Source organism: Mirounga leonina, unplaced genomic scaffold, assembly GCF_011800145.1.
Source record: "Mirounga leonina isolate KUSES-001 unplaced genomic scaffold, KU_Mleo_1.0 Mir_178, whole genome shotgun sequence".
Lineage (NCBI taxonomy): Eukaryota > Metazoa > Chordata > Mammalia > Carnivora > Phocidae > Mirounga > Mirounga leonina.
In genome coordinates, this window is record NW_023270464.1 from 23,978,286 (window position 1) to 23,989,242 (window position 10,957).

The 10,957-nt window shown below is 46.5% G+C and overlaps 1 protein-coding gene across 2 annotated transcripts in view; it reads right to left on the reverse strand.

The window, feature by feature from the left end:
• Nucleotides 1–10,532, reverse strand: part of IQGAP1 (IQ motif containing GTPase activating protein 1) — a 99,908-nt gene extending 89,376 nt beyond the window's left edge. For both annotated transcript variants that reach the window (XM_035024188.1, XM_035024187.1), the window contains exons 1-2: nucleotides 10,385–10,532; nucleotides 8,558–8,657 (exon numbers count right to left, since the gene is read on the reverse strand). In XM_035024188.1, coding sequence (XP_034880079.1) covers nucleotides 8,558–8,657; nucleotides 10,385–10,439 — 155 coding nt within the window. In that variant the 5' untranslated portion in view covers nucleotides 10,440–10,532. The remainder of the gene's footprint in view (nucleotides 1–8,557; nucleotides 8,658–10,384) is intronic.
• Nucleotides 10,533–10,957: the final 425 nt, after the last annotated feature.

The window sequence follows — 10,957 nt, forward strand, 5'->3', positions numbered from 1 at the left end:
TAAACTTAGCTGGCCAGTTAACACTAGTTTCCTGTGGTCACACCCACTCCAAGACTTACTGAAAATAAGGGGAACTGGTAAAGTATTTAACCCAACTCTTGGCTGCAAGCTCCTTTTTTCCCCGTGAAAAGAATGCTGTATGTGTCACACTATATTCTTCATGAACTAATTAGAGACCATTTCATCTATTAACAAGAACAGAGAGGGAAAAAGAGTTAACAGTCCAAAATGAAAACTGCAATAGGACAAAGCAACTATCATTAACAGAACCAGGAAAAAAATCAAGACATTAGAAAATCAAATTAGTAAATCAGAACATAGATGTGAGACGCCTATCTAGAATGCTGATTTAACATAAACAGACAAAATGAAGAAGAGCCATAAAACAAACTATATAGATCTAACCTACCAACAGGTACCCCAAGACAGAACTAATAAATCAGAACCAATTATTAAAGGTTTAACAACTTCCTAGAGCTAAAACAAAAAAAGATAACGTAAATTAAGAGTCTCCACATTACAGGCAAATTACTAAGCCAACATCGACTCTAATACGTAACTCGAGGAAACTTTGAGAAACAAGAATTTTTTGCAAGTTTCAAATCATGAAAAATTGTGAAAAAAAAAAAACCAAAAAAGCCAAGTTACTTGTCACGGAGCTAAAATCAAGTTAGCTTCATTTAGATGTTTCTCAGTAAGTACAAGAAAATGAAGTCCTACACATTTTCTCAAGAAAAAAGAAATATAGGCGCACCCAGGTGGTTCGGTGGGTTGAGCCTCAGACTTTTGGTTTCCGCTCTGGTAGTGGGATTGAGCCCCAGGGCAGGCTCTGTGCTCAGGGGGACGTCTGCTTGGGATTCTCTCTCTCATCCTCTACCCCACTCCCCACAAAATAAATAAAATCTTTAAAAAAAACAAAAAGGAAAATTAATTTTGCCATAAAAGAATAGAGTCTAGAAACAGAACTATACATAATTTAATATTTGACAAAGTAGATATCAATTGCTAATAGCTAGTAAAAAGATTGTGGGGTTTTTGTTTTGTTTTTGTTTTTATGAGGTGGGGGGCAGGGGGCAGAGAGAGAGGGAGAAGCAGACTCCCCGCTGAGTAGGGAGCCCAAGGAGGGGGCGGGGCTCAATCCCAGGAGATCATGACCTGAGCCAAAGGCAGAGGTTTAAACCACCCAGGCGCCCCAAGATTGCTTTTAAATGACGGAGTAATTTAGAAACACCAAGAGATTTAAAGACCTAGATTTCTAAGAAAAATTAAACCATTAAATCAAAGAAAAATCAACAATATAAAATTCACATTTTAGGGGCGCCTGGGTGGCTCAGTCGTTAAGCGTCTGCCTTCGGCTCAGGTCATGATCCCAGGGTCCTGGGATTGAGCCCCACATCGGGCTCCCTGCTCCGCGGGAAGCCTGCTTCTCCCTCTCCCGCTCCCCCTGCTTGTGTTCCCTCTCTTGCTGTGTCTCTCTCTGTCAAATAAATAAATAAAATCTTAAAAAAAAAAAAAACTTCACATTTTAGCAAGGTTTTAGAGAAATTAAACTATCTAAGCTTTGAATTGATAGAAGAAATTACAAAGAGAAAGATTTAACACCTAAACTGCATAAAATTTAAAACTTCAGGGGCGCCTGGCTGGCTCAGTCAGCCAGGGGTTGTAGGTTGGAGCTCCACATAGAGATTACCTAAAAATAAAATCTTCAAAAAAATTAAAATAAACTTCTGTAGAGTGAAAAAACAAATCAAATGGAAAAATCAAGAGAAAATGTTGGCAGTAAACACAACAGAAGGCTGTGACATTCGTATTACAAGACAGCTCATGACCCTATCAGACAAACATCATCAACAATTTGCATAATAAAACTGATAAACAAGTACATGGGGAAAATGTTTAAACTGTCCAGCAATCAAAACAATACGATTTTAAACTGGAATTAGCCTAAATAAATCATGGATGTTACATAACCACTGAAAATAGTAATTAAGACAATAATATAGCAATTTAAAAATCTAACTTTGTGAATGCAACTATCTAAAAATTATGTAGATGGTTCTTCCTTTTACTTAAGCCCTTCCTTTTTTCTTTATTATAAAATCCATGATCATTGTAAAAAGCGTTTTAAATATACCAAAGCGTACTGAAATAAAAAGGAAAAGTCTTCTCACACCCTCCACGCCCACTCTACTCCCTAGCGGTATCCTCTATTTCCGGCGTTTCCTTCCAAACAAAAGCTTAAGTATGAAGTGAAAAACTAGGGCTACCAACCTTTAGGACCTTGAAAGTGCCCAGATAATTCTCCAGAAACGTTTATTAATGCCTCATCATCTTCGTATTAAATCTGCTTTTGCCCCAGGGACCAGGATAAACAATACATCTACTGAGTGCCTACCATAGCTCAGACACTAGGCCAGGCACGAAACCCTCGCAGCCCCTCCGTAAGACGCAGGGTATCTCCATTCTGCAAAGTACAAATTTAGGCTCACTCCCTCAGGTTAAACAACTTGCAAAACCAGAATCAGAACTCACACCTGCCAAAACTGAAGGCCTCATTCTTTTCACTTCACGTATCTCAACGGTCAAGATTTTAAAAACATTTTGTTCAGACTTTTTTTTTTTTTTTTTAAAGATTTTATTTATTTGACAGAGAGACACAGCCAGAGAGGGAACATAAGCAGGGGGAATGGGAGAGGGAGCAGCAGGCTTCCCGCAGAGCAGGGAGCCCGATGCGGGGCTCGATCCCAGGACCCTGGGACCATGACCTGAGCCGAAGGCAGACGCTTAACGACGGAGCCACCCAGGCGCCCCTTGTTCAGACTTTTATTACGAGACCATAGTCATAGGACTTTGCTCAGTACTCAGCACTAACGACAGCTGACTGCCCAATCTATACAGATTACTCTCCACATTTTTTAAAAAACATTTTATTTGTCAGAGTGAGAGAGAAAAAGCGCGCACAAGCAGGGGGAGCAGCAGGCAGAGGGAGAAGCAGGCTCCCCACCAAGCAGGGAGCCCAATGCGGGGCTCGATCCTAGGACCCTGGGATCATGACCTGAGCCAAAGGCAGACGCTTAACTGACTGAGCCACCAGACGTCCCTACTCTCCACATTTTTTAATTGTAACTTTTGCGAAGTGTCTCAGCTATACTACAGGGTAAACAGCAGTAAAACATTTTTCTGGCCACACTAGGAGCGAATCCTCCCATTTGTAACATTGTTACCGTGTGCAAAAGCACTCTTAGTTTGAACAACTTTAACAAATACACTTTAAATGCAACCAACTTCTTACCAGTGAGTCTACCCAAGGCAGGTGCACCAAGGTAAGTTTCAGAAAAGAGAACATAGGTTTTCCATCTGTGTCATCATTTTAAGAGTTAAGAATAGGGGTGCATGGATGGGTCAGTCAGTTAAGCGTTTGCCTTCAGTTCAGGTCATGATCCCGGGGTCCTGGGATCGAGCCCCGCATCATCGGACTCCCTGCTCAGCCGGGAGTCTGCTTCTCCCTCTCCTGCTGCCTGCCACTCCCCCTGCTCTGTGCCCACTTCTCTCTCTCTCTCTCTAACAAATAAATAAAATCTTTAAAAAAGAGTTAAGACTAAATACTACGCCATACTTCAATTTAGTAATTATGAATACATGAATGTACCCAGCTTGCAATCAAATGTGCCATTAAGTAGCTACATTTATGTGGCCTCCTTACTCACACAGGGTCTCATGAGGCAATTAAATTAGTTTTCTCATCTGTAAAAGGAGAGCATGGGTCAACCTCCTAAAAATGAAGTGATATTCCTCCATTTGAGAATTCTAGAAGCTAGTGGGCAAGCTGTTCTTCCGAGCCACCTCACCTATCCATTTTTTATTTTCTTGCCTAATTAAATGTCTTTAACTTGTTTTCATGATCACAGTGTGCCAGCCTGGATATATCCGGATGTTACTGGAATTCTGATCCCAGGAAGAGAAGAGATCTAAAGAGCCCATCCTGTTCAATGCCAACAACAAAGACATATGCACAAAAGAGAATCTGTTCTCAAGAACAGCTTTCTTTCCAAGATACTTTCTCAATTCCCCCAAATTACAGAAGAAGGAGTGTCTCTGTCTAGTGCTGTGCTCTTGTTAACACCATGTCGTCTCTGACAGTCTCCAACCAGCCAGAGCCCCTCCTATAAGGGGGCAGGGGCACCCTGCCCCTTCAGGTGGGATATGGACACAGCAAGAGGAAGGTGCCCCATGACAGCAAGCCTCTGAAAGAACACATGCTTCATCGTCAAAGACTGCTGGGGTTACCCTTCTTACTGTGACCTTTAACCGAACTGAATTTTCTCCTGGCTCCGCTCAGACGTTCTCCACACCTGCACATTGCCTGTTCTGCCCGCCCTGATGTGTTCTCTTCTTGGGCCTGCTCACGTGGACATTCTGACCTTTCCCTTTCAATACTTCCTCCCAACTAAGACTCGAGCCCCTACCGTACCTCATATATTTAAATTTCACCTCTCTCGACTAAGTGAAATGTTACACACCTCTACCATACAACTGCTCCTTAGCCAAAACAAATGTAAAGCACAATCAGAACAGGCAAAAAGATAAAAAATAAACCCACATTTAAAGTCCTTCGTCTGCTCTGCAGCCCTTAGCAAGAAGCCCTGAATCCTCAGATGATGTTTTATGCTATTTTATTAATTTCAATATTAAAGCTACTCTCCAAAAAAACAGGAAAAAGCAGAATCTCTATATTCTCTTTTTTCCAACCACACCCAGGGCACACTTTTACGGAACCACTCCTAAATTTTCGCACTTAACCTTTCAGGGAAACACAAACCCACACCCACACAAAACTGTCATTTCTCTACAAACACCCTTACACTCACTATCTCCACGCACTCATGTTCATGCTCTCTACACAATCTCCTCTCTTCTCACGAAAGAGCTCTATTTCAGGTACGGGAGAAAACGGAGTGCCCTAGGATACACAATGCAGCCACTGTACTCGAAGGGGGAGCTTTTAGTGGGAGGAGCATCAGTATTATAAACAGAACTAAAGAGGGGAAACTTTTTTCCCTTGGCTCTCTCTGATCTTTCTTCCTGGACTTGGAAGGGGTGTAAATTCCAGACCCTGGGGCTCCTCCAACTTGGGAGGCGTGGAGGTTGTGAGGGAAACAGGACGGGGGCCAATCCAAAAAGGCAAACTGGGCTCTCGCTAGAGGGGAAAGTGGGGCCCTAGCAGCACCCAACGGGAGCTGAAGGCCCAGCTAATACGGAAGAGCAGGTGATTTGTCTGTGGTTTACCTCAGACACTTTTTGGGGGTGGCAGCTGCCACTTCAGATGGCCAATAGGGATCCTAGTCTTCTTTTCTCTGCAGGACATCCCCAGGCTTCTTCCTAGCCCTCTCTGGTAGTAAAATCTAAATACACGCTTCCAAAGTTGATTTTCTAATCAAAGCTTTAAACAACCACCACCACCACCACATCCTGTGATTGCCTCCATAAAAAAAGCCAGGCACATTTCCACAACGCCAGGCCAAGAGGGAAATATGCCATTATTATACCCTTCCTTACAACCCAAAGCATGAAAAATAAAGACTATCACAAATGCCTCACTGCCTTGGTCACTTCCTAAGTTTGCAAAATCGTCCAACTAAAAAATCCCCCAGGTGACCATGAATGTTGAAGGAAATAGGCTACTTTTCTATCCTGGGAAAAACATCTGACAGAAAAGAATGCACCCCAGAGTAGATGGAAATGTACCTTGCTACTACAGCACTCGGAGAAGGAAATGTGACGGACAGAAAGCACCATTCTCATCAGGCTATCATAACCCAGTGTGAGGCTGAGTTCTAAAAGCCTTTTAAATCTTGCTTCTCAACTATGGGAGCCCATCAGAACCACTAGAAGCATTTAAAACATACAGGTGTCTGGATCTTCCAGCCCAGATCTACTGAACCAGAATCTCTGTGGTAAGGCCCAAATATCTGTATTTTTAAGTTTTCCAGGTGATCTAACGTACACACTTGGTTAAGAACCACAGTATGAATTGATTTTTTTTTTTTTTTTTTTGAGAGATAGCACGAGCGGTGGGGTGGGGCAGAGGGAGAGGGAGAAGCAGACACACAGCTGAGCAGGGAGCCCGAGGCAAGGCTCAATCCCAGGACTCTGGGATCATGACCTGAGCGGAAGGCAGACACTTAACTGACTGAGCCACCAGGCGCCCCTGAATTGATTTAAAACAAAAAACTATTGCTCAGTCAAGAAGACCAATGCAAACTCAGGCTCTGGTGTCCTCGCTGAAATAAAACATCTATTTAGTTAGTTAAAGATTTTATTACTTTATTTGACACAGAGAGAGCAAGAGAGAGAGAGAGCAAGCACAAGCAGGGGAAGGGCAAGCAGGGGAGCAGCAGACTCCCCGCCGAGCAGGGAGCCCAACACGGGACTCAATCTGAGGACCCTGGGATCATGACCCCAGCCTAAGGCAGCCGCTCAACCACTGAGCCACCCAGGTGCCTCTGAAATGAAACAGTTAAAGCAGAGGAGTAGTTGAACCACATTAGTGGTAGCAAGGGAATGGCAGCCAAGACACCCTCTGTTAAAAGGGAATTTTACTGTGGAAACCCAAGATTAAAACAAAAGCAGAACTGCTTCAGATGGAGAAGGGAGTTGGGGTTCTTCCCTCTCATTCCCAGGTCACCTCAACAGAGACACCTAAGGCTTCACAGAGCACAAGATGGTCTCTCAGATACCAGCTGCAGCTTTCAGATTCTTTGACCTTCCAAAAACTAGAGCTAGTCCACGGTTTTAAGTAACAGAGGACCTAATATTTTTCCCCCCACGGGGCCCTTACAAACTTTGTATGAGAAACATCCCCCTTTTCTAATTACATATTCACTTCCTGCTGTCTAACCTTCTGTTTATAGAAAGTGTCATTATCATTCGCCCCACCTAAATCACCACTAATCCCCTCCCCACAGTCTAAAGGAAAAGTTTTAAAGCTCAAAAAAGAAGCCTGGATTCAAAACACCTAAAGCATGTTAGGAGCGCTGAGTGGCTCGGTGGTTAAGCGTCTGCCTTTGGCTCAGGTCATGATCCCAGGGTCCTGGAATCGAGCCCTCCATCGGGCTCCCTGCTCAGCGGGGAGTTTGCTACTCCCTCTCCCTCTGCCCCTCCCCACCGCTCGTGCTCAGTAGGGAGCCTGCTTCTCCTTCTCCCTCTCCTTCTGCTGCTTCCCCTACTTGTGCTCTCTAGCTCTCTGTCAAATAAATAAATAAAATCTTTAAAAAAAAAACTTTCTAAAGCATGTTAGAGGTAACACCAGGGACAGAAAAAGGAAAATGGGACCAGGGAGGGGCACAAAAGGGACTCCCAACTTTGTCTTTTGAGAGGAAAAGGAAAAGGGCTAACACTTGTAACTTCAGGAATACAGGATGTTTGTTGTACTGTTCTCTGGACTTTCCTATAGTGTTTTAAGATTTTCAGAATTAACCAAACTAAACCAAAAATACTCCTGTTTTTTGTTGTTTTTTTTTTAAAGATTTTATTTATTTATCTGAGAGAGAGAGAATGAGATAGAGAGCACGAGAGGGGGGAGGGTCAGAGGGAGAAGCAGACTCCTTGCTGAGCGGGGAGCCTGATACGGGACTCGATCCCGGGACTCCAGGATCATGACCTGAGCCGAAGGCAGTTGCTTAACCAACTGAGCCACCCAGGTGCCCCAATACTCCTGTTTTTTAGCACCATTTGAAACATCCCTGACTTTCATTAGACTTTGATCACAAATACGTTTCATTATCCTGTGCTGGCCTTTTCCACCAAAGCTCACATATAGGAAACACGATCTGTAATTACATCTATCTGCCCGGGGACCTTGTAAAGGAACACAAGCAACAAAAGAAAAGAAATGAACCCCTGATAGCAAATCGACACTCTAAGAATAAGACCACAAGGTCTTGGAGCATCTGAAAAAAGGAAAACTGCCCTTAGACGTTCACTTCACGAAGAATGCAGAGGATGCTGACTTTGGTAAACTTTGAATGCTGCCAAATGGATGGGCCTATTCCCAGGGCACTACCGAGCAGAAAATGAATCCAATTCATATATAAATCAAAACCAGTGAAGAACCAGTGAAACATTAAGGCCAAGAACTTCAAACATGCTATTTCTGGGGCATCTGGCTGGTTCAGTTATAAAGCATGTGACTTCTGATCTCAGGGTGCTGAGTTTGAGCCCCATGTTGGGAATGGAGCCTATGTTAAAAAAAAAAGAAAAAGTTTGCAAACCAAAACTGCTCTTTCTCCCCTATAGCTGGTATTGCCCAAAACATGCATCATAAGCACAAAAATAAACAACACAAATCTGGACGTTTTTCAGAATACGTAAGTACCCATCAGAGAGTTTCACAATAAACTGCCATCAAGGCTACTTGCTCCCATGAGTAAATACCCTACCCATACTTATTCCTTCAAACTACCGGCCTCCTACCTCCACACCTACAACACATTCAAAGAGATCTTTATCTGTGTTCACACCGTAACAGCTCCCTTCTCTCCAGCCGGCCAATCTTTACCTCTTTGCTTCTTCCAAATGACAAAGGTACTCATAAGCCACATTCTGACGTCTCCTCTCATCCATCTCCTCTGCAGTGAGTCTCTCATTATCCAGGACAGCTAAAACATGAAAGAAAGAATGTAAACACAAGAATCCATAACCTTTCTGAGTGACAAAAGAATGCCAGAGCATCAAACTCCTGTTAATCACCTAGAAAGGCAGGGTAACCTGTGGACCTGTGGACAGCCAGATGTACTAGAATGACTCTCCTAAAACAGGAACTATAGGGTTTCAACTACATTCATCTTACCCCTTTTAAAAGTACGATAATATAAACATTATTTACAACATAAACAATAAATTCTATTGTAACTTGAAAAATACTGAGTTGAGATTTTGGCCCAAATTTGTTCTATCTGCCAGACTCTCTCTAAATACAGAGCTGATCATGTTGTTTTCCCTTTTTTATTAATAACCAAAGCCAGCAGTCATTGAGAACTAAGTGGCAGTAATTGTGCGAAGCATTTTACATGCATCCTCTCACTGAAGCCCACAACAATCCTGCTGTGATTATCACTCCCGTTTTACAGATGAGGAAACAGGCTGGGTGATCTTAGCTCCACCGCTAATAAGCGCTTGGATCCGGACTCAAACCCAGGCAGTCCGTCTCAATCTGCCTCCTTCATGGGCACCCAGGGTATGGCATGAACTCCAAATTTCTTGGGATGGCACTCAAGGCCTTTCCCAATTTGGCCCCAACTATTTTGGAAACTCGTCTCCCTCTCCCTGCCCCTCCTCCTCCCACCACTGTGCCCTTCTACCCTTCAAGACCTTGATTCATGCTCTTGATCCTCAAGTTTCCTCTCTGACCCCACCCTGCCCTGTCCAGCTTTACATCCTTCAAGGCTGTTGAAATGTGGCTACCTGGGTTCTCACTGCCTTCACCCAAGCCCCTCCTCCGCACCCACCCTACTGCTTTTGCCCGGCTGGTTCAGCACCTTTTATCTTTATTACACCTTACTATCCATTAGGGTGTCCACCTGTCCCTCTCTGATTAAAACGTTCTTGGAAGGCAGGGCCTGGTCTTACTCATCTTTAATTTCACAAAGCGACACAGCACCGCAGACATAACTGTCGAGTGAAATAATCCTAAAAAGGGGCCATTATTCCCAGAATATAAACTAAAAACGAAATCTTAGGATTCCAAAGGACTCTCCTTCGGCCACCTGCAGTTCAGTGACGTCCCATGGACAGCTACAGAAAATGAAGTTCAGAAAAATGAGGAAGTCATACGTTTGCTTTTTTTTTTCTTCTTGTTTTAATTTTTGAAACTCTGACGAGGGAACTAAGCCCGAGGAAGGTGAAGCGGCCCGCCCGGGGCCGCCCCTCTCCGCTGGCCTGGGGCCGGGGAGGTCCGCACCCCGGGTCCAGCTCGCAGGAGCCAGTCGGGGCAGCGCCGCCCCCGAGAAGCGCGAGCGGAGCCCGGGCCTCCGGGACACGCCCTGCCCCGGCCTCCTGCCACCTCAGCCGAAACCGTCCCCCCCGAAATCTCGGCGGCTCCAGAAGGCAGGAGGCGCTGGGTGCGGCCCTCGGGTCGTGGCGCCCCGGCCCAGGCGAGGAGGCCGCCTGCGTCCTCGCCACCGCCTCGGACACCCGGCTGGGCGCCTCGCCGCCCGCCGCCCCTCCCTCCCGCCGCCCGGCCCGGCCCGGCCGGCTCTTCCGGGTCCGCGCGGCCCGCAGCCGCCCTGCCGCGCCCTCCCGCCGGCCCGAGCCCCCGGGAAACCGGCTCCCCGGAGGCAGAGAGCCCGGCCCCGGAGCCCCAGTGCCGCAGAGCCCCCGCACTCACAGCCATAGTGCGGCCGGGCCACGCCCAGTCCGTCAACCTCGTCCGCGGCGGACATGGCGGCCGAGCCCGGGTCTCTGCGGAGGAAGCGGGGAGACCTCGAAGGAGCGGACTGCCGCAGCTACAGCTCCTGCAGAGTGCGCGGGCGGCCCGGCTCCCTGAGGCCCCGCCCCGCGCCCCGGCCCCGCCCCGGCCCCGCCCCGCGGGCCCCGCCCTGCCGTGCCGTCGGGAGCGGGCGTGGAGGAGGCGGGTCCCGCCCCGCCCCTAGCCCCGCCCCGCGCGGCAACGCCCTCAGGAGGTGGAAGGAAGGAGGCGGAGCCCGCCCGCCCCTGGAGCTCCGGGTCCTGTCTGCGCCGCGGGGAAAGCCGTCCCGCCCTGGAGCCCCGCCCCCGGGCCGCCGCCCATGGGCGCGTCGGGGACGGAAAAGGCCGCCTTACTGAAAACGAGCGGAGCGTTCCTACACCAGAGAGGAGGTTGCACGAAGAAAGAGGTATTCCGGAAAAAACAGAAGCTTATGGGTCGGGATTAAATTCAGCATTAAATAAATGCACATAAAAGGTTAAAAAAGAGGCACCT